General features: G+C 41.1%; 1 protein-coding gene across 4 annotated transcripts in view; it reads left to right on the top strand.

Annotated features, from left to right (window-relative positions):
• Positions 1-1,627: 1,627 nt before the first annotated feature.
• Positions 1,628-23,535, top strand: part of ZNF286A (zinc finger protein 286A) — a 28,517-nt gene continuing 6,609 nt past the window's right edge. The window contains exons 1-5 of one of the 4 annotated variants that reach the window (XM_013049630.2): positions 1,628-1,877; positions 2,274-2,514; positions 3,531-3,586; positions 7,054-7,168; positions 8,370-8,459. In XM_013049630.2, the coding sequence (XP_012905084.1) occupies positions 2,478-2,514; positions 3,531-3,586; positions 7,054-7,168; positions 8,370-8,459 (298 nt within the window). In that variant the 5' untranslated portion in view covers positions 1,628-1,877; positions 2,274-2,477. Of the gene's footprint in view, positions 1,878-2,273; positions 2,515-3,497; positions 3,587-7,053; positions 7,169-8,369; positions 8,460-23,535 lie in introns of all 4 variants that reach the window. The other 3 variants (XM_004779862.3, XM_045085404.1, XM_004779861.3) reach the window with 3 other exon arrangements.

The raw sequence follows: 23,535 nt of genomic DNA on the forward strand, positions 1-23,535 counted from the left end.
ATTTTATTTATCGGACAGAGAGACACAGCGCGAGAGGGAACACAACAAGGAGAGTTGGGGAGAGAGAAGCAGGCTTCCCGCTGAGCAGGGTGGCAGATGTGGGGCTCAATCCCAGAACCCTGGGATCATGACCTGAGCCAAAGGTAGACGCTTAATGACTGAGCCACCCAGGTGCCCCGCCAATCAATTTTTCAATAGTTTCTCAATTCAACAACCTCCCTCCTTCCAATGGATATTCAGGTTAGGTTTTGGGAAAGGAGTTAGTCCTCTACATTAGGATGCTGTATTAGTAATCTTTTCTTTGCATAGCAATATTACTATATACTTAGTAGCTCAATACAGCATACATTTATTATCACATGGTATCTTTGGGTGAGGTCTGAGCACAGCTTATCTGGGTCCTCTGCAGCCAGCTATTAAGGTTTGGGCCAGGACTGGGTTCTCATTGACGATTCTACTAGAAATGATCCGCTTCCAAGCACCTGGGGTTTGTTGACAGATTTTAGTTCTTGCTGACTGTTGGCTGAAGTCCATCCATAGATCCTTGCCATGTGAGCCCTCCAACATCACACCCTTGCTTCATCAAAGCCAGCAAGAAGTCTCCAGCCAAGAGGCAAGAGACACATCACCTTTGTTGTGTTCAATTGTTTTAACAGTAAGTCCCAGGTGCTACTTAACTCCTGAAGAGATTACACAGGAAGAGAGGATTACACAAGCGTGTGAGCCACAGCAGATAATGGGAACCAGAGAAGGAGTACCTTCTCCTGGGGACTAACAATCATCTTTCCTCAAAGTTTTTTGAAAGCCATTTCAAAAGTTTTAAGCAGTAAAGGAACATTAAATTCTGGCTCTAGAATGATCAGTGCCCAGAAAGTGTGGAGAATGGACACACAGGAGAGAAAAATGGAATTAGGAAAATCACTTAGGAGACTCGGTGTAATCCTCGTGAAATGGTGGTGGTCGGAGATAAGGGAAGGCCAGTGGGAATAGAAAGAGATGAACAAAACTGGAGAGCTGTTTAAAAATGTAACAAATAGGACTTGGGAGATAAATAGTGAAAAGGAAGAGTTGAGGATATTCTGGTTCTGGCTTTTGTGAACGGGTTTATGGACAGTGAAAACAATTCACTGAGAAGAGGAAGAGCAGTTTAGATGTATTTAGATGTTTAGTTTGGGCTGGGCAGCTTCGTGCAAGAGCAGAATCGGAGACTAACAGTATTCCACTGAGCAAACAACCTCTTTATATAAATTAAATTTTTACGGCTGCAAGGAAATCTATTGCTCCAAATTTGTTGAAACTGGCTGAGTCTTTTCAACTCATCTATTTTATGCAAGTTAATTTGCAGTATCACAAAGCAGTCTCTGGATACAGGAACATCGGTCTGGGTAGACAATCTGCTGTTCTGCAAAACACGACTTTCACGTTGTTTGAAGGCAAAGGCTGAGTTTGGGGAGGGCAAAAGTATGGGAAAAGACATATCCTGTAATATAGTTTACAGGTAAGTCATTAGGGTTGAATTCCTCAGCAGCCCTAAGCACTGCGGGGCAGTCCCACGAGCACACAAGGCTCGGGTACCGATACCAACTCCGCTCTGTCTCTCCACCGTTCGCGCTCTCCCTTGGGTGAATCCGACACCAGCACCGCGGCCCGATACTCTCGCGAGAGGGAAGGAGACCACAGCTCCCTCGATTCTCCCAACCGCGCCACGTGTGCTCCCACCTGCAGAGAAACGGAGTATGGCAACGCCCAGGGGCTTCTGGGATTCGTAGTTCCGGGGCTGGCTGAGGCCTGGCAGCCTTGCCCCGCTCCTTCTTACGCATGCGCGACTCCGAGCCGGCCCAAGAAGTTCGTAGCCTTTGTCAGGCCCGGGATGGGAGGTGAGTTGGCCGTTCCCATGGCGCTCTTCTCCACTCAGCCTGGATGGTGGCCCCTAGGGCATCAGTTCATGCCCAGTCGGGGCTGGAGTGCGCGTTTATGGAGGGGGCCTCGAGGGCGGACCATGAGCCCCATCCCTTCGAGCTCCGTCCCGAATCCCTCCCGCGGCTGCAGCCTCCCCGGGACGCGGGTGTGAGCGCGGTGCCGGCGGGTGCGCGAGGGGCGGGGCGCGGGGCCTTGGCGGGGCGCGGGGCCAAGCCCGGAGCGCGGCGGGATTTGTCTGCGCGCCTGGTACCTGGCTGGTCCCTCGCAGCCGCTCAGTGCCCCCAGGGACAGCTGCAGGCGGCAGGGACAGGCACCTGGCACCCAGCCTCAGGGATGCTGTCCCCGGTTTCCAGATTCCAGCCTCGTAGGACCGAGCCAGGCTCGAGAGTGAGGAAAAATCCCGACCCGATCTGATCGAAGCCTTCCAGCAGCAGAGCCCCCGGAGGGAGGGCAGGAAGGAGGACGACGAGGCCGCGGGGGCTTCTCGCTGTTCTGCCCGGAGAAGTCTGAACTGGGTGGGAGATCAGAATATTCGGAACCCGGAGCAGGGAGTGATCATGGAGACCGACTTGGCCGACAAGCCTGAGAAGAGAGGTAGGAGTTGCCGAAGTGTTGTTGAACTTGTGTTGGGGAGGGAGAAATTCTTTCCTCCCGAAAGGAAAATCAGTTGCCTCACAGAAGGTGACTCTTGGCCGAGAGGGCTGTCCGTCTCCTTTGTCTGGGGGACCCATGGGCTCTTGCAGGGAGCACGAAGGGCTTGGTGTGGGATCCACCCTCTCTCCTCTCCAGCTGGGCGCATAATGGACCCTTCAAAGCCACCCCCAAAATCCGAGCGTAAGGTTAGCTTCTAAGGCGGGAGCAGAGCCTCGATTACTTTTTCCGCACACATTCTTCCTCCCAGATGATTATGCCAACTTAGCCTCAGTCGTGGGTCTGAGAATTTCGCTTTCTGGTTGGCAAAATATTTTCCACACCTTTTATGCCACTTTGCACGATTACCATGTGACTTCAATAAGCAAATCATTTTTTGTGTTATATAGGAGAAAGCGGGCCTAGAAGTCAGTAACTGACCTCCAGTTTACCAGAGCAGTCTTTGTTGAAGTTTGGTCTGTGACCTCCTACATCAGGATTACCTTCCTGAGTGCCTGTTAGATTTCTAGATTGCACCATAGATTCAACTAATGATAATTATTTGGAGGTGGTATGCAGCAATCTTCGTTTTAAATAAGCTTGCAGGGTGATTTCTGAAAGCTACTGAGCCTGTTTTTTTTTTTTTTTTTTTTAATATGGACATTAAGCTCAGGGGGAAAACTGACTTAGTTTTATTTCTAGATCAGAGTGTGCCATCTTTCCAGAATGTGTTAGAATTACAGCAACTGAGTGAACTTAAGTCCTGAGTAGCAACACTTGTAGACATTTCTCCATGATCCCGGGATCCTGGGTTTTTTGGGGCTCCCTCCCTTTCTTTACAGTGTTTGTAGGGAGCACCATTAGTATGGGGAGGGAATTTTCGACTTGTAAATCAAAGTCACAGGATGGTTCTAGGCCCTATCATTATACTGCTTTCTTGTCCTTAGCTCTGTCTTCCCAGGACTCTCCCTTTTCCCCAGAGCAGAGCACAGAAGAGGGAGAAGTGGCAGCTCTGCGCCTCACAGCTAGATCCCAGGTGAGTGTGAGTCTCTGTTAAAAAAACCCCTCTCCCCATTATTTCTCAGAGTACAGATGTACTCTCTCGCTTTTGATTAGGAGTTTCTGTGTCCGGTAGAGCCCGTATAGAGAGCTGGATTCCAGCTCTAAGAGACTCCTTGAGTATCTAATGAACTCGGTAGAAAATGGCTAGTATGTACCTCTAGTACCTTCTCCACCTAGTGTTTATTGTCATTATCAGTAGGTATGTAGAAAGCCTTGCCCTTCTTTTAACTTTTATGCTAATTTCTGTGCTTGAATAACATAGGAAAACTATTTTGAAAGATGTGGCACATACCTATTGAAATATGTGTCTGTCTAGGGGAAACAACATACATATGACTGTTAAATAGAAGTGTAAGAAAGCACCTTAAATGCTGAAGCGAATTATGAAAACAAGGGTTCAAATAGTTCAAAGAAGTGCTAAAAGGGGAAAGCCTGTGCAGGATTTAATTTAAAGAGCTAGAATCCGGTCTTCCGTGATGATGAACATTGAAGTATTTTAGAGGTGAAGTGTTAACGTCTGCGGCTTACTTCCCAACCCCCACCCAAGAGAATATATCAGGGATTGTTGAACTTGAGTGGTGGCTGTACCATATGGGTGAATAGTGTGTTAGTCTCTCAATTTTTTTGTATATTTGAAAGTTTTTTTTTTTAAAGATTTATTTATTTGACAGATCACAAGTAGGCAGAGAGAGAGAGAGAGGAGGAAACAGGCTTCCTGCTAAGCAGAGAGCCAGATGTGGGGCTTGATCCCAGGATCCTAGAATCATGACCCGAGCCAAAAGCAGAGGCTTTAACCCACTGAGCAACCCAGGCACCCCTGTATATTTGAAAGTTTTTATGAAAAGAAGGTGGGTAGGAGAAAAGAACTCTCCATGATGTGTGTGGCATACCTCTGTTCGCTTTCTCTTTGCTACTATAATCGGAGTGTAGAAAGTAGACATTGCACTACTATTACTATTTGAAAAGTGACTTCTCAGGATCCCTTTTTTTTTAAGTTTTTTTTTTTTTTTAATAAGTTTTTTACTTATTTAAGCAATCTCCACACCCAACTTGGGTCTTGAATTCATGACCAGAGTCATAAACTCATCTGACTAAGTCAGCCAGGCATCCTTTCTCAGGATCCTTCTATACTTGCTTATTTCCATTGCTTTCTCAGCTGCCTTACATGATTACTGAAGACTTTATCAGTCCAGAAGTTGTAAGTTGCAGCTCATGAAAATTCAGATTGGCTTAAGCAAAAAGAGTTATTGAGTCACATAACTGAAAAATCCAAGTGTGGCTAGAAATAGAACCCAGACAGTAATATTAGCATGTATTCTCTCCATTTCATTGAGTTTTATTTTTTGTTTTTGTTTTTGTTTCTCTCATTGTGTTCTCAAGCAGGCTTTTTTCCTTAGTGCCTGTTCCTAACAAATTCAAGCTTACATCTTCCCTATGTTGAAGACCACAGAAAAAAGTTATCTTGTCTCCTAGTCACTGGAGCCCAGGTCCTGGAATTAACTCTTGAACGGGTATGAGGAATATTCTGGCACCATTTTTGGCCAGATATAGTTGTAATTCTCTAATTAATTGGTGAGGCCTAGGGAATATACCTGCACACACTCAAACAAATACACATCCCATCCATGAATCAGGGATGGAATTAGTAATACCTGAGCTATACTAACAGTAGCCAAACATAGTGGCCAGAGGAGAATCAGGGTGTAGGTACCAGAGGAGGGGTGAATGCTTTATATATTTCAACACTTTGATATTGGATTTAAGACTGTTAATAGCTTCAGGATGGATTAGACCTTTTTTTTTTTTTAAGATTTTATTTATTTATTTGACAGAGAGAGAGAGAGAGAGAGATCACAAGTAGGCAGAGAGGCAGGCAGAGAGAGAGGGGAAGCAGGTTTCCTGCTGAACAGAGAGCCTGATGTGGGGCTCAGTCCCAGGACCCTGAGATCATGACCTGAGCTGAAGGTAGAGGCAGAGGCTTAACCCACTGATCTTTTATATAAATTTTAAAAACTGTCTTTTGCATTGCATTAGATTTTGTTTGATGCTAACAACTATCTTTCTTACTGGAATTTGCCTGGGCTGGTTGCTCTTTTTTTTTTTTTTTTTTTTTTTTTATCTTTAATGTATTAGATTTTTAAAAAATATTAAAGTTTTAATTCTTGCTCACTGTAACCAGGTGAACAGCACAGATATATATAATAAGCATACTATTACTTGCCTCCCCAAATTCAGCCCTCCCCCTCTCCCTACGGAGGAGGACAGTTTGGTGTATATCTCTTTCCACTTCCCTCTCATTCCCAGCTTTGGGTTTTTTGTTTGAGTGTCCTTTCTGTAAATAGGATTTCGATTTTTTTTTTTTTAAAAAAAACACCTTTTTATGCGGTAAATGAACTAAGTCATATTAACTTTATGTTTCAGATTTTTCTTGCCACGTGATTTTTATAATTGTTTATTATGCTTTATTTCTTTTGTATTTTCTGCCTTTCATGCAATAGCTTGCATTTTTGTTTGTTTTTTTTCTTTTAATGGTTTGGAAATTAATTCCTATTGTGTGTCATTTTAGCTACAGATATGCAGATTATAGGAACAAGGTCATTTTTTCCTTATAATATCTACTCAGTGGCTACTTAATGATTTTCATATTGTATTTTATTTTCCAAAGATGATTCTTGATTTTGTTTTATTACTTAAGTCTCAGATTATTTCTACTTTGGAAACTTTATTTTGAAATAATTTTAGATTTAAATAAATGTTATAAATAGTAAAAAGATTTTTCATATTCTCTCCAGTTAGTCTCCAAAAGTTAACATTTACCTTACTTTTTATAATTCATCACAGCTTTTATATATTTTGTGTTATATAAACTTGACCCTGTGATATTTACACAGGAACATTTATAAGTTATATCTGTACCTTCAATTAATTTGTTCCTGTTAGTTTCTAGTTTAATGCTTTTTCCTTTGAATTCTGTGCTTGACTGTCAGTCTTCTCACTGCGTGACTATTTCGCATCTCCAAATCCTGTGTTTCAGTTCATCTTCTGGTTGGCTAGATTGATTCTTTAAGTTTTTATTGAGGACACACAAGGAGAATGACTCAGACATGCCTTTTTCCTCGGGCCAAGTTTTGTTTACTTTGCCAACCTGCACTGCTGACCCGTTGATTCATGTTTTAACTTTGTATTCCCTAGAAAAATGATAGTCTCAATGGAGAAACTGTAGTCTTACCTCTCTGGATTCTCATACTGAATCCGCAGTCTGCCTGGCACATGATTGATACCCAGTGACTTTATACCTAGAGTATTTCAAATCTAGTACATTACTGTTATTTCCTGTCCTGTGTATAGCTTACGCATCTGCTCGAGGGCCAGCAGAAACTGGGGGTTGAAATTGAGTCTGTTAAGTGAGAGATGGTGAACAAAAGTGTGTTTGTGTCTTAGGCATCAGTGACGTTCAAGGACGTGGCCATGGACTTCACCCCAGAGGAGTGGGGGAAGCTGGATCCCGCACAAAGGGAGGTGATGCTGGAGAACTATAAGAACCTGGTCTCGCTTTGTAAGGATGGGTTCTCATCGTGACTCTAGAATCTGTGTATGGGGACATCATTACGTTACTGGAAGTGAAATAGCTTAATGAAGCCTTTACCTTTGCATTCAGGAATCATAAAGTATTGCTCCCTTTGGGCCCAGAGAAAAATCTATTTCTGCCATAGTTTCTTGGTGAAATGTCTATGCTGGTTTTGTGTCAAAATTCTTTTTCGAATGTTAGAAACCTAATTCACACTGGCTTAAAGGGGATAAAAATATTGATTCAGGGAATCCTATATACTGGCAGAAATTTTCTTAATTTTTTTAAACATGTGGCTTGGCATTACTCTGTCTAAGCTTTATTCTTAGGATCTCCCCCTGTGGCAGAGATGGCCATTGGCAGCTCCAAGGTTGCATGATTCTTCCAGTTAGAGTACTCTCCAGCCAGTAGGGATCTCGTGTTCACCTCTCTGGGGGGGTGTGTGTGCGCGTGTGCATAATGTGTGCCCTTATATGATTCACACTGGGTAGAAGAAACTATGTTAACTCTTCCCAGTGATAGTTACACATGAACATTGTAAATTACATCTGAACCCCTAATTTGTTGCCATCGTTTTCCAATTGAATGCTTTTGGCCTTGAGTTCGTTTTGTGCTTATGTAATAAATTCTCTAAGAAAGTGGGTTCTGGTAACTAAAGAAGGAAGAAGAGAAAAACCTTTAGAAAGAAGACAAAAATTCTGGTCACCATGGTCACAACTTTTAGCCACTGAGGTCCGCTTTCTTCATCTCTTCCCAAAGCTAAAGCACTCACCTGTAGTGTCTCCCTGGACGAGAGAATTCCTCAATAGAGAAAAAAGAGAAATTCTCTTCTCTCTGTCTTTTAAAGTAAGCTCTCTGCCCAGTGTGATTCTTGACCTCATGACCCTGAGATCAAGGGTCCCATGCTCTGTGGACTGAGCCAGCCAGGTACCCTAGAAGTTCTCTTCTTTTTGACAGGCAAAAATATCTGCCTTTTCCAATGCATATAAGCACCTTCCCAGACCCAGACTCTTGTTTCAAATACTTTAAGCAGCATTCAGAAGCCCACCCTCCCTCATTCCTGATCTTCCTATAATACCCTGTCTTTGTAGATCATAGGATTGGGTCTATGTTATAGAATAGGTCTTTGTGCCCATCACAGATAGTTAAGTCCTGTTTCTTTTTTGTTCTTTCTTTTTTAAACGAGCAGGGCTTCCAGTTTCTAAACCTGAGAACTACAGTTTGGAGAATGGAAAAGAACCATTGGTGCTTGAGAGAAAAGCCCCCAAAAGCAACTATGGTGAGTTGGCCAAATGGGGGTCTCCAGAAATAACAGCCCCACAGGACAGCAGAAAGGGGCACTTTTCAGTGCTTAAGAGAGAATATTAGAAATGCCTATGTGCTTTTATTTTAAGTGGTGCACTTATTTTAAGTGATAGAGCACTGTGACTAATATAAAAGTAGAGAAGAAAAGTAACATATGGTTTCACTGTCAAAATCAAACATACGCTAATATTCTGTTCCTCTTTCCTTTGTTTCTTTCTTCTGTTTGGCAACACAAAATAAAAATATCATAACTGGGGGCGCCTGGGTGGCTCAGTGGGTTAAAGCCTCTGATTTTGGCTCAGGTCATGATCTCAGGGTCATGGGATCGAGCCCCACGTCGGGCTCTCTGCTCAGCAGGGAGCCTGCTTCCTCCTTTCTCTCTGCCTGCCTCTCTGCCTACTTGTGATCTCTGTCTGTCAAATAAATAAATAAAATCTTAAAAAAAAAAAATCATAACTGTACGGGTCTGTGAATTTTCACAAATGAACACGTTCATGTAACTAGTGTCCAGATCAAGGAGCAACCTTACCAGCCTAGCAGTACTCTTGTCACTCATTTCTCCCAAGGATAACCTTATCTCAACTTCTAACACCACAGACTAATTTTGGCTGTTCTTGAACTTCATACAGACTGTTCTAACGTCTGGCTTTCTTCACTGAATGTTACTGTGAGAAACAGCCATGTCTTTGCATGTAGATGGGTTCCATTCTGTGTTGTGTGGTCTTTCACTGGTCTAGACCAGTTTATCTATTCTCTTGGGATGGGCATCGGGGAGGTTTCCAGTTTGGGGCTATATGAGTAGCGCCACTGCGTATATTCTTTGGTATGTCTTGTGGCGAACCCATAGAGGCAGACCTTGGAGATAGTATGGGTTAGGTTTCAGAGCACCAGAGTAAAAGTGAGCATTGCAAAAAAGGAAGTCAAATGAATTTTTTGTTTCCCATTGCATGTAAAAGTTAACATTTATACTATACTGTAGCCTAGTAAGTGTATAATACCATTAAATCTAAAAAAAAAAAAAGTGTATACACCTTAATTAAAACATATTGTTAAAAAATGCTAACCATTGCGGGGTGCCTGGGTGGCTCAGTGGGTTAAGCCTCTGCCTTCAACTCAGGTCATGATCTCAGGGTTCTGGGATCAAGCCCCGCATCAGGCTCTCTGCTCAGCGGGGAGCCTGCTTCCTCCTCTCTCTGCCTGCCTCTCTGCCTACTTGGGATCTCTGTCAAATAAATAAATAAAATCTTTAAAAAAAAAATGCTAACCATCGGGGTGCTGGGTGGTGCAGTCGGTTAAGTATCGAACTCTTGATTTTGTCTTAGGTCATGATCTCGGGGTCCTGAGATTGAGCCCAGCGTTAGGCTCCAAGCTTGCTTAATATTCTCTCTCCCTCTGACCCTCTCCCACTGTCACTCACACTTTCTTTCCCAAAATAATGCTCATTGTCATCTGAACTTTTAGCAAGTCATGAACACTGATGACATCACCATAACAAATATAATAATAATGATAAAGTTTAAAATATTGCAAGAATGTGACTCAGAGACACAAAATGAGCAAATGCTGTTGGAAAAATGGAGTTGTTAGACTAGCTTGATGCAGAGTCTCTGCAAACCTTCAATTTATAAAACAAAACAAAAACGCAGTATCTGCAAACTCAGTGAAGTAGACGATAATGAAAGCAAGGTGTGCCTGTCTGTGCGTTTCTGTTGCATTAACACACGGGGAGCAGTGTTGGGTCCTGGGATAGGTGCATGTTTACTTCTGGTAGATAACTGCCAGATAGGCTTGCAAAGGCATTGTCCTAGTTACAGTTGCACTTCTCCTAGCAGAATATGTGATTGTGGGAGCTGCTCAGCATCCTTCCCAGCACTTAATATTGTCTGATGGCTTCACTGAAGCCATTCTTACTGGTGCATGAAATCTTTTCAATAAATAAGAAGAGTTGGGGCCCCTGGGTGGCTCAATTAAGAGTCCAACTCTCGATTTTATTTTAAGTCATGATCTCAGGGTCATGAGATCGAGCCCCACATGGGGCTCTGCGCTTGGTGGGGAGTTTGCTTGAGATTCTCTCTTCCGTCTGCCCATACCCCAACTCGTGCTTGCACACTCTTTAAAATAAATAAATAAAATCTTTTTTAAAAATAGAAAGTTTCTAAAAAAGGAAAAATGTTACAGATATAGTTGAAGTCCTTTTGCTTTCTCCATAGAAGTAACTAGTTGGGATAAATCATTTTAATGTGTTTTGTGTATCTTGAGAGTTGGTTTAGGTCCATAACTAGAGTAAGAACTACTGGATCTTCAAGTATCACATGTTTAGCTTTCTTAGGACCTGCCAAGGTCCTACCACCATCCTGGCAAACAATTGATGCTATTGCATTTAGTAATTTGTGTCAGTCTGATGGGTATGAAATGAAATTTCTTATTTGTTTTTTTAAATTTATTTTATTTTATTTATTTGAGAGAGAGAGAGAGCGGGGAGCCCAATGGAAATTTCTTATTTCTTAATTTACATTTCTCTAATTTCTTAATTTACATTTCTCAAACTCATGAGTTTGAGTATTTCATATGTTTATTGACTATTCAGGGTTCCTCGTTTGTAAATTACCTGTTTATATCTTTTGCCTTATTTTTTGAAATTGGGCCATTCCCATCTTTTTCTTGATTTGTTGGGAGTTCTTTATACATTTTCAATAGTAATACATGACAGAGGTACCATTAGAAATCAGTGAGGGAAAAAAACGGTCCTTTTTATCTGTGGCTTAGTCTATTTTAGGGTCTCTTATGCATACAAAATTTTAAAATTTTAATGTTATTAGATTTATTTCTTTTTTTTAAGTGCTTTACTATTTTCTGAATTGCCTTCCTTATTCCAATGTTGGGAAGATGATCTCTACTTTATTCTAAAATGTTCAAGTTTTGTCTTAACGGTAGGACCTCTTGGGGGTTTTTTGCATGCTATGTGAGTAAGGAACTACTTTTAATTTTTTTTCCATGCTGAAAACTGGTAGTCCAGAATCATTTATTCAAAAATCTATGTTTTTTCACAGATTTGTAGCGCTAACTCTGGTAGACTCTGGTCCCTTGTATACTTTGGTCTGTTTCCAGGCTCCTTGGCTTATTTGTCTGTCTTTACCACAGCAACACGTTGTTTGAATTATACTTTCTAGTATGTATCGCTAAAATGAAACTTACTGTCATATTCTGTTTTTAAAATCTTCTTGGTTTTGGAATGTTGAGTTTTTAAATCTTCCCCTGTGATTGTAGATATGTCTGTTTCCTCTTGTATGTAGGCCTGTCAGTTTTTGTGACTTTCCTATTCACCACCCTTCTCCCTTTTTATGAGGGAGATATTGCCATTTTCTGAATGATCTAAAACTCTTCATACCTGAGGCATTTATTATTATTGTCAGACATTTTTTCTAGCTTTTGCTTTTAGGCTTTGCTTTTTAATGTACAAATTTAATGCATTACAGTCTTCTCCATTTTCTTTCTTTTTTTTTTATAAACATATATTTTTATCCCCAGGGGTACAGGTCTGTGAATCGCCAGGTTTACACACTTCACAGCACTCACCAAAGCACATACCCTCCCCAATGTCCATAATCCCACCCCCCTTCTCCCAACCCCCCTCCCCCCAGCATCCCTCAGTTTGTTTTGTGAGATTAAGAGTCACTTATGGTTTGTCTCCCTCCCAATCCCATCTTGTTTCATTGATTCTTCTCCTACCCACTAAAGCCCCCATGTTGCATCACCACTTCCTCATATCAGGGAGATCATATGATAGTTGTCTTTCTCCGCTTGACGTATTTCGCTAAGCATGATATGCTCTAGTTCCATCCATGTTGTCGCAAATGGCAAGATTTCATTTCTTTTGATGGCTGCATAGTATTCCATTCCATTGTGTATATATACCACATCTTCTTGATCCGTTCATCTGTTGATGGACATCTAGGTTCTTTCCATAGTTTGGCTATTGTGGACATTGCTGCTATAAACATTCGGGTGCACGTGCCCCTTTGGATCACTACGTTTGTATCTTTAGGGTAAATACCCAATAGTGCAATTGCTGGGTCATAGGGCAGTTCTATTTTCAACATTTTGAGGAACCTCCATGCTGTTTTCCAGAGTGGTTGCACCAGCTTGCATTCCCACCAACAGTGTAGGAGGGTTCCCCTTTCTCCGCATCCTCGCCAGCATCTGTCATTTCCTGACTTGTTGATTTTAGCCATTCTGACTGGTGTGAGGTGATATCGCATTGTGGTTTTGATTTGTATTTCCCTGATGCCGAGTGATACGGAGCACTTTTTCATGTGTCTGTTGGCCATCTGGATGTCTTCTTTGCAGAAATGTCTGTTCATGTCCTCTGCCCATTTCTTGATTGGATTATTTGTTCTTTGGGTGTTGAGTTTGCTAAGTTCTTTATAGATTTTGGACACTAGTCCTTTATCTGATATGTCGTTTGCAAATATCTTCTCCCATTCTGTCAGTTGTCTTTTGATTTTGTTAACTGTTTCCTTTGCTGTGCAAAAGCTTTTGATCTTGATGAAATCCCAATAATTCATTTTTGCCCTTGCTTCCCTTGCCTTTGGCGATGTTCCTAGGAAGATGTTGCTGCGGCTGAGGTGGAAGAGGTTGCTGCCTGTGTTCTCCTCAAGGATTTTGATGGATTCCTTTCTCACATTGAGGTCCTTCATCCATTTTGAGTCTATTTTTGTGTGTGGTGTAAGGAAATGGTCCAGTTTCATTTTCTGCATGTGGCTGTCCAATTTTCCCAACACCATTTATTGAAGAGGTTGTCTTTTTTCCATTGGACATTCTTTCCTGCTTTGTCGAAGAATAGTTGACCATAGAGTTGAGGGTCTATTTCTGGGCTCTCTATTCTGTTCCATTGATCTATGTGTCTGTTTTTGTGCCAGTACCATGCTGTCTTGATGATGACAGCTTTGTAATAGAGCTTGAAGTCCGGAATTGTGATGCCACCAACTTTGGCTTTCTTTTTCAATATCCCTTTGGCTATTCAAGGTCTTTTCTGGTTCCATATAAATTTTAGGATTATTTGTTCCATTTCTTTGAAAAAGATGGATGGTACTTTGATAGGAATTGCATTAAATGTGTAGATTGCTTTAGGTAGCATAGACATTTTCACAATATTTATTCTTCCAATCCAGGAGCATGGAACATTTTTCCATTTCTTTGTGTCTTCCTCAATTTCTTTCATGAGTACTTTATAGTTTTCTGAGTATAGATTCTTAGCCTCTTTGGTTAGGTTTATTCCTAGGTATCTTATAGTTTTGGGTGCTATTGTAAATGGGATTGACCCCTTAATTTCTCTTTCTTCTGTCTTGTTGTTGGTGTAGAGAAATGCAACTGATTTCTGTGCATTGCTTTTATATCCTGACACTTTACTGAATTCCTCTACAAGTTCTAGCAGTTTTGGAGTGGAGTCTTTTGGGTTTTCCACATATAGTATCATATCATCTGCGAAGAGTGATAGTTTGACTTCTTCTTTGCCAATTTGCATGCCTTTTGTTGTCTGATTGCTGAGGCTAGGACTTCTAGTACTATGTTGAATAGCAGTGGTGATAATGGACATCCCTGCCGTGTTCCTGACCTTAGCGGAAAAGCTTTCAGTTTTTCTCCATTGAGAATGATATTTGAGGTGGGTTTTTCATAGATGGCTTTGATGATATTGAGGTATGTGCCCTTTATCACTACACTTTGAAGAGTTCTGATCAGGAAGGGATGCTGTATTTTGTCAAATGCTTTTTCAGCATCTATCGAGAGTATCATATGGTTCTTGTTCTTTCTTTTATTGATGTGTTGTATCACATTGACTGATTTGCGGATGTTGAACCAACCTTGCAGCCCTGGAATAAATCCCACTTGGTCGTGGTGAATAATCCTTTTCATGTACTGTTGAATCCTATTGGCTAGTATTTTGGTGAGAATTTTCGCATCTGTGTTCATCAAGGATATGGGTCTATAGTTCTCTTTTTTGATGGGATCCTTGTCTGGTTTTGGGATCATGGTGTTGCTGGCCTCATAAAATGAGTTTGGAAGTTTTCCTTCCATTTCTATTTTTTGGAACAGTTTCAGGAGAATAGGAATTAGTTCTTCTTTAAATGTTTGGTAGAATTCCCCTGGGAAGCCGTCTGGCCCTGGGTTTTTGTTTGTTTGGAGATTTTTAATGACTATTTCAATCTCCTTACTGGTTATGGGTCTGTTCAGACTTTCTATTTCTTCCTGGTTCAGTTGTGATAGTTTATATGTGTCTAGGAATGCATCCATTTCTTCCAGATTGTCAAATTTGTTGGCGTAGAGTTGTTCATAGTATGTTCTTATAATAGTTTCGATTTCTTTGGTGTTAGTTGTGATCTCTCCTCTTTCATTCATGATTTTATTTATTTGGGTCCTTTCTCTTTTCTTTTTGATAAGTCTGGCCAGGGGTTTATCAATTTTATTAATTCTTTCAAAGAACCAGCTCCTAGTTTCGTTGATTTGCTCTATTGTTTTTTTGGTTTCTATTTCATTGATTTCTGCTCTGATCTTTATGATTTCTCTTCTTCTGCTGGGCTTAGGGTTTCTTTCTTGTTCTTTCTCCAGCTCCTTTAGGTGTAGGGTTAGGTTGTGTACCTGAGACCTTTCTTGTTTCTTAAGAAAGGCTTGTACCGCTATATATTTTCCTCTCAGGACTGCCTTTGTTGTGTCCCACAGATTTTGAACCGTTGTATTTTCATTATCATTTGTTTCCAAGATTTTTTTCAATTCTTTAATTTCCCGGTTGACCCAATCATTCTTTAGAAGGATGCTGTTTAGTCTCCATGTATTTGGGTTCTTTCCAAACTTCCTTTTGTGGTTGAGTTCTAGCTTCAGAACATTGTGGTCTGAAAATATGCAGGGAATGATCCCAATCTTTTGATACCGGTTGAGTCCTGATTTAGGACCGAGGATGTGATCTATTCTGGAGAATGTTCCATGTGCACTAGAGAAGAATGTGTATTCTGTTGCTTTGGGATGAAATGTTCTGAATATATCTGTGATGTCCATCTGGTCCAGTGTGTCATTTAAGGCCTTTATTTCCTTATTGATCTTTTGCTTGGATGATCTGTCCATTTCAGTGAGGGGAGTGTTAAAGTCCCCTACTATTATTATATTATTGTTGATGTGTTTCTTTGATTTTGTTATTAATTGGTTTATATAGTTGGCTGCTCCCACGTTGGGGGCATAGATATTTTAAATTGTTAGATCTTCTTGTTGGACAGACCCTTTGAGTATGATATAGTGTCCTTCCTCATCTCTTATTATAGTCTTTGGCTTAAAATCTAATTGATCTGATATAAGGATTGCCACTCCTACTTTCTTCTGATGTCCATTAGCATGGTAAATTCTCCCCCCCCCCAACTTTAAATCTGGAGGTATCTTTGGGCTTAAAATGAGTTTCTTGGAGGCAATATATAGATGGGTTTTGTTTTTTTATCCATTCTGATATCCCGTGTCTTTTGATTGGGGCATTTATCCCATTAACATTCAGGGTAACTATTGAGAGATATGAATTAAGTGCCTTTGTATTGCCTGTAAAGTGACTGTTACTGTATATGGTCTCTGTTCCTTTCTGATCTACCACTTGTAGGCTCTCTCTTTGCTTAGAGGACCCCTTTCAATATTTCCTGTAGAGCTGGTTTGGTGTTTGCAAATTCTTTCAGTTTTTGTTTGTCCTGGAAGCTTTTAATTTCTCCTTCTATTTTCAATGATAGCCTAGCTGGATATAGTATTGGCTGCATGTTTTTCTCGTTTAGTGCTCTGAAAATATCATGCCAGCTCTTTCTGTCCTGCCAGGTCTCTGTGGATAAGTCAGCTGCCAATCTAATATTTTTACCATTGTGTGTTACAAACTTCTTTTCCTGGGCTGCTTTCAGGATTTTCTCTTTGTCACTAAGACTTGTAAATTTTACTCTTAGGTGATGGGGTGTGGGCCTATTCTTATTGATTTTGAGGGGTGTTTTCTGAACCTCCTGAATTTTGATGCTCGTTCCCTTTGCCATAGTGGGGAAATTCTCCCCAATAATTCTCTCCAGTATACCTTCTGCTCCCCTGTCTCTTTCTTCTTCTTCTGGAATCCCAATTATTCTAATGTTGTTTCGTCTTATGGTGTCACTTATCTCTCGAATTCTCCCCTCGTGGTCCAGTAGCTGTTTGTCCCTCTTTTGCTCAGCTTCTTTATTGTCTGTCATTTGGTCTTCTATATCGCTAATTCTTTCTTCTGCCTCATTTATCCTAGCAGTGAGAGCCTCCATTTTTGTTTGCACCTCATTAATAGCTTTTTTGATTTCAACTTGGTTAGATTTTAGTTTTTTTATTCTCCAGAAAGGACTTTTATATCTCCCGAGAGGGTTTCTCTAATATCTTCCATGCCTTTTTCGAGCCCGGCTAGAACCTTGAGAATTGTCATTCTGAACTCTAGGTCTGACATATTACCAATGTCTGTATTGATTAGGTCCCTAGCCTTTGGTACTGCCTCTTGTTCTTTTTTTTGTGGTGAATTTTTCCGCCTTGTCATTTTGTCCAGATAAGAGTATATGAAGGAGCAAATAAAATACTAAAAGGGTGGCCATAACCCCAGGAAAATATGCTTTAACCGAATCCGAAGAGATCCCAAATCGTGAGGGGGGAGAAAGGGGATAAAAAGAGGTTCAAAAAGAAAGAAAGAAAAAAAAAAAGAATTAAAAAAAAAGAAAACGAATAAAGAAAAATATAAAAAAGAAAAAAATATATATTAGATAAACTAGTTAAAAAACGTTTAAGAAAAGGGTAAAAGTTAGAAAAAATTTTAGCAGAAGAAGAGAAAAAAAAATGAAAAACCAAAAAATTAAATTAACTGCAAGACAAAAAATCACAGGGAGAAAGCCATGAGTTCCGTGCTTTGCTTTCTCCTCCTCTGGAATTCCACTGCTCTCCTTGGTATTGAAACCGCACTCCTTGGTAGGTGAACTTGGTCTTGGCTGGATTTCTTGTTGATCTTCTGGGGGAGGGGCCTGGTGTAGTGATTCTCAAGTGTCTTTGCCCCAGGCGGAATTGCACCGCCCTTACCGGGAGCCGGGCTGAGTAATCTGCTCAGGTTTGCTTTCAGGAGCTTTGTTTCCTGAGCGCTTTTCGTAGAGTTCCCGAGGACGGGAATACAAATGGCGGCCTTCTGGTCTCCGGCCCGGAGGAGCCGAGAGCCCAGGGCCCCACTCCTCAGTGCGCCCTCAGAGAACAGCGCCCAGTTACTCCCGTTTGCCTGACCTCCGGCCGCACTCCGAGCTCACCGAGCCTTTGGCCAGTTCAAGGTAACACCGAGCTGTGAGCTTACTGTCGGCTCTGTCTCTGTAGCCGGTTTTCCCGTTCCAATACCCGCAAGCTCTGGGACACTCAGACACCCCCAATCCTTCTGTGACCCTGCGGGACCTGGGGCCACGCTGACCTCGCGTGGGCTTCGCCCCGGTTTAGCCTCTGGAGCGATGTCCCTCGGCGGAACAGACTTTTAAAAGTCCTGATTTTGTGCTCCGTTGCTCCGCCGCTTGCCGGGAGCCGGCCCCTCCCCCCGGGGGTCTATCTTCCCATCGCTTTGGATTCACTTCTCCGCCAGTCCTACCTTTCAGAAAGTGGTTGTTTTTCTGTTTCCAGAATTCTTCTCTTCTTCTCTTCGATCTGCCGATGGATTTGCAGGTGTTTGCAATCTTTAGATAAGCTATCTAGCTGATCTCCTGCTAGCTGAAGTAGTCTCAGCCTGCTACTTCTCCGCCATCTTGACTCCTCCTCTCCATTTTCTGATATTTGATCAGTGTTTCAAAAGTTCTCCCTCCAAGATGAAAGACATATTTGCTTCTGTTCTATTTGTCTTTTAATTTTTCTTTTGAATCCATAATCCATTTGGAATCACCTCATCTCGGGTGGTATCTTCTTAGGTTTGTTTTCTGAACATTTGCTTGTTTGAATGGCTCAAGGATTGGTTTTAATCTCTCATCCCTCTATGTATTTGCAGTCATAATCTTGAGCATCTGCCTGGGACAGCAGGTAACACACCTGAGTGAAGCAAGCTGGGTAAGCAGGTGGGGCTGATATACTGAAAGAGCACACAGCTCAACAGAAAGGAGTGGCCCTCCTTCCATTTAGCCGTCGCTCAAGAGCTGGCAAATTTTTTTATGTGAAGGGCTAGATAGTGAATAATTTATCTCTGAGACATATGGCCTCTGCTGCAACAACTCAGTCTGCCATGGTGGTGTGGAAAGCAGTCTTAGTTCATAAATGAATGGGTATGGTTGTGTTCCAATAAAGCTTTATTTAAAAAAAAAAAACAGCAAGCTATAGTTGCTGGTCTTTGCTCCGGCTGGTTGTTGACATGCAGTATGCCTCTAGTATTTTCCAAAATTACCCAAAATTTGAATTTCTGTGTGAAGTCTCCCCATTTTTAAATGTTGTCACTAATCTCAAAAATTTCTGTAAACAATGTGGGCCAAACAAAACATGTCTGAGGGTCAGGTTTGTCCCACTGGGCACCTGGTGGCAGCCTCTACTTTGTTCCATAACCAAATTATCAGCTTTGTCTAATGAATCCCAAATTTGTATCTCGAGCCTAGATCTCTCCTTCAGCCTCCTGTTCTAAACATTTGTGTAACTATTTGATGTTTCCATGTGCTTATGATAAATATAACCGCAATACAGCATGTTTATTTTTTGTGAAGATTTTTATTTATTTACTTGCAGAGATCCCAAGTAGGCAGAGAGGCAGGTGGGGGGGGGCAGGGAGGAGCAGGCTCCCCGCTGAGCAGAGAGCCCAGTGCAGGGCTCGATCCCAGGACCCTGGGTTCATGACCTGAGCCGAAGGCAGAGGCTTTAACCCACTGAGCCACCCAGGCGCCCCTTCAGTTGTCTTAATGACACTCACTGTTTTACCAAATTACACAAGCCAGAAATGTGTGAACAGTTTTTACACTCCCTCTCTCCTTTATCCAGTTCAACTTCGCATTTATCCAGTCATCCTGTAAATATTTTTTTTTTTTTACTGTTAGCATCCCTCTCTCTTTTGTTGGCCTGGACCACTGTGGTAATCTCAATTCTGCTTCTGTCCCCATAGATTTACACTAGTCTATATCACAGTGTGAGTGATGTTTTCAAAATACAGATCTGATGGTGTCATTCTTTGGCTTAAAACACTCCAGTGTCTTCCCATTGCTCTTAGGATAACAACCAAAATCCTTGAGGCCTATACAGTCTTATAAAATCTGGCTTTTACTCATTATTCTAATCTAATCTCACACCTGCTGTCCCTGTTTTTGTACTCTAACATAGCAGTTCTTAAGTACTTTGCCATCAAAGGACCATGTTTAAAATTACTGAGGACCCGAAAGAGCTTTATTAATACACTTATATTTTATGTTTGGGTTATATTTACCAGTACTTACTGTATTAGAAATGAAAATTGGAAAAATTTTTAAACTATTAAATCATGTAAAAATAATTAAAACCCATTTCATGTTAACACAAATAATATAATTTTTATATAAACACCTATTTGCTACAAAAATTTATTGACAAGAATGCATTGTTTGGGGTGCCTGGGTGGCTCAGTGGGTTAAGCCGCTACCTTCGGCTCAGGTCATGATCTCAGGGTCCTGGGATTGAGTCCCACGTCGGGCTCTCTGCTCAGTGGGGAGCCTGCTTCCTCCTCTCTCTCTGCCTGCCTCTCTGACTACTTGTGATCTCTCTGTCAAATAAATAAATAAAACCTTAAAAAAAAAAAAGAATGCATTGTTTTACATTTTTGCAAATCTATATTCTCACTCCACTTCTGGATGCAGTTGTTGTGATACATTGTTTTGGTTGACATGTATGAAAAATCCAGCCTCACACTAAAATATAGTTGGAAAGGGAGAAACATTTCATAGCTTTTTCAGGTAAGTGTAGCTGTTGTATTACTACACCAAAAACTGGGCAAGTGTTAGCTTCTTTCTTTCCTTTTTTTTTTTTTTTTTTTTTTAAGATTTATTTATTTATTTGAGAGAGCATGTGTGTGGGTGCCTTTGAGCAGGGGGAGAGGCAGACAGATAGAAAATCCTCAAGCAGAGTCCCCACTGAGTGTGGAACCCAACGTGGGACTCAGTCTTGGGACCCTGAGATCATAACCTGAGCCAGAATCAAGAGTCGGACCGTTAACCACCTTTGAGCCACCCAGGTGCCCCTGGGCAAGTTTTACTTTCTTGAAGATCAGATATAATGTGGCATCAGGAACCAGATCCATGAATTTTTCATACTCTTTTGTTAAAATCTACTGATCTTTTGGAAAATACTGGTTCATTGAGTTATGCAGATCTCAGGTTTTTTTTAAAAGATTTTATTTATTTATTTGACAGACAGAGATCACAAGTAGGCAGAGAGGCAGGCAGAGAGAGAGAGGAGGAAGCAGGCTCCCTGCTAAGCAGAGAGCCCGATGCGGAGCTCTATCCCAGGACCCTGGGACCATGACCTGAGCTGAAGGCAGAGGCTTTAACCCACTGAGCCACCCAGGCACCCCCAGATCTTCTAAGTATTGACACATTATATCGTGTAGTGTTTTTAAAATTACAACTTTTAATATCACCACTGACCTTATCAGAAAAGTCTTTAAGGATTAAAAAACTACCAGGTTCTCAAGAGCAGATACAAGTTTTCCAAAATTCTGATTTCTGCCCAAAAGCTGAAATTTTACTGAATACTCTTGATTGTTTTTCTTGAAGTGACAGGCTCAGTTTGTTCTTTTTTTTTTTTTTTTTTAAAGATTTTATTTATTTACTTGAGGGGCACCTGGGTGGCTCACTGAGTTAAAGCCTCTGCCTTCAGCTCGGGTTGTGATCCCAGGGTCCCAGGATCGAGCCCCACATCAGGCTCTCCACTCAGCGGGGAGCCTGCTTCCTCCTCTCTCCCTGCCTCTCTGCCTGCTTGTGATCTCTCTCTGTCAGATAAATAAATAAAATCTTTTAAAAATATATATATTTATTTATTTACTTGACACACAGAGAAAGAACTCACAAGTAGGCAGAGAGATAGTGGGAAGCAGGCTCTCTGCTGATCAGAGAACCCAATGTGGGGCTCGATCCCAGGACCCTGAGATCATGACCGGAGCCAAAGGCAGAGACTTAACCCACTGAGCCACCCAGGCACCCCAGTTTGTTCATTTTGGAGGAAATATCTGTCAAATACTCAACTTGGATAACATATTTTGTCTGTCAGTCATTCTTCCAAGTAAAAACTGTGGTCCATGGGAAAAGTGGCTAGTTCAGCTCACAGCTCAAATGATCCCACAAGTGGTTCTCTTCAAGACAGTCATCATACTTTGACAGGAACAGAGCTGCCTTATAATATTTCCTATTTTCTCAATTCAGAAATTTTAAAAGATGTATACTCAAGGCTTGAAATTTAATAAAATCAGTAGTGTTTACTGTTTCCTAAGACATTTTTAAGTGAAACTGGCTCCTTTTTTCCTTAACTGAGAGTACATGCCAGGGCTAGGTTACAGCTGCTACTAAGTTTATTGTTGTCCTGATTTGTGCTAAGTCATAAGCAGTTTTACCATGATGACTTTTGTAACAGTGCAAATGACAAGACAATGAAAGAGACATATAACATCTAAACATTATATTGAAAATAGTTTTGAATTTCTGGCTTCCCCAGGGTTTATGGACCATACTTTGAGCTTTCTACCTACATCCCTATATCAGCCTTACATCAAATTATTAGCTCTTAGGCTGTGTCATAATTTTTAGTGGTTTATATCCCTTTAATGCTTATTAAGGTAAGTATTGTCATTATTCCTCATGAAGTAGATACTGTTATTGCCCATCTTACAGATAAAAAAACTGAAATAGAGAGGTTAAATAATTTGCCCTAGGTCATACAGCTCATAAGCGACAGAGCTGGGATTATCTTCATGCATTCTGATTCTAGAGTCCATGCTCTCAACCACTGTGCTTTCCCTGTATGTCCCTCTCATCTTGGCACTTTGGTTCGTATCATTCCCTCTCCCTGTAATGCTCATCTCTGTGATTTGTACCAGTTACCTGCAACATTCACCCAAACTCCAACTGCACTTTCATTCCAGCTCAGTGATTTATTTCCTCAGAGAAGCCTCCCCTCATCTCCCTAGATTTCCCCCCATATTTTTTCATAGTCATTTGCCTTTTATTCCTCAATACTTAACTGCAAGTACTTTTTTTGAAAAGATTTTATTTATTTAATTGAGAGAGAGAGAGAATATGAGAGAGGGGAAGGTCAGAGGCAAAAGCAGACTCCCTACCAAGCAGGGAGTCTGGTGTGGGACTTGATCCTGGGACTCCAGGATCATGACCTGAGTTGAAGGCTGTTGCTTAACCAACTGAGCCACCCAGGTACCCTACAAGCATATTTTTACATGCATTTGTGAATGTTAGACAAAATTCTCTCTCCCCTCCTGTGCATGTGTCTTTTTCCAGTGCCTAGCACAGAGCCTAGCATATGGTAGATATTCAATGGATAAGTGTTGAATAAATGCATAGAAAAGTAGCTTGGTGAAGGAATAGAAGTCATTTGGCTGTATAGAATGAGGGACAGGTCTAACTTAATTTTCTTGTAAATGTGTAATCAGTTGTAGCAACATATGTTTGAAAACAGATTGTCTTTTGTTGACTGAAATATCACCTTTGTATTGTTTTTATTTGTATATGCTCGACTATTTCTGAAGTTGCTCTTCTGTTTCATTGATCTGTTGCTTTGACCCACTACACTCCTTAAATTAGTTTAGCTTTATAGTTTTATATTAGACAGAATATTCTAATACATTAGATGTATTTAGAGAGCTCTAGCTTCCATCTCTGCCCTCTCTCCTCTATTCTGATACTTTGCCTATAAGCAACCATTTTTATTAATATTTCATTTGTCCATCCTTGGTTTTTGGAAATATAACCAAATATGTGCATATATTTATATCTCCCTCCCCATTTTTTCTACATAAAGAGCAGATTGTACACACTCACTTGCAGCTTGCTGGTTTTTAAGAT

The sequence above is a fragment of the Mustela putorius genome, unplaced genomic scaffold (assembly GCF_011764305.1).
Source record: "Mustela putorius furo isolate JIRA1106 unplaced genomic scaffold, ASM1176430v1.1 tig00000867_pilon_pilon_pilon, whole genome shotgun sequence".
In the NCBI taxonomy this organism is placed as follows: domain Eukaryota; kingdom Metazoa; phylum Chordata; class Mammalia; order Carnivora; family Mustelidae; genus Mustela; species Mustela putorius.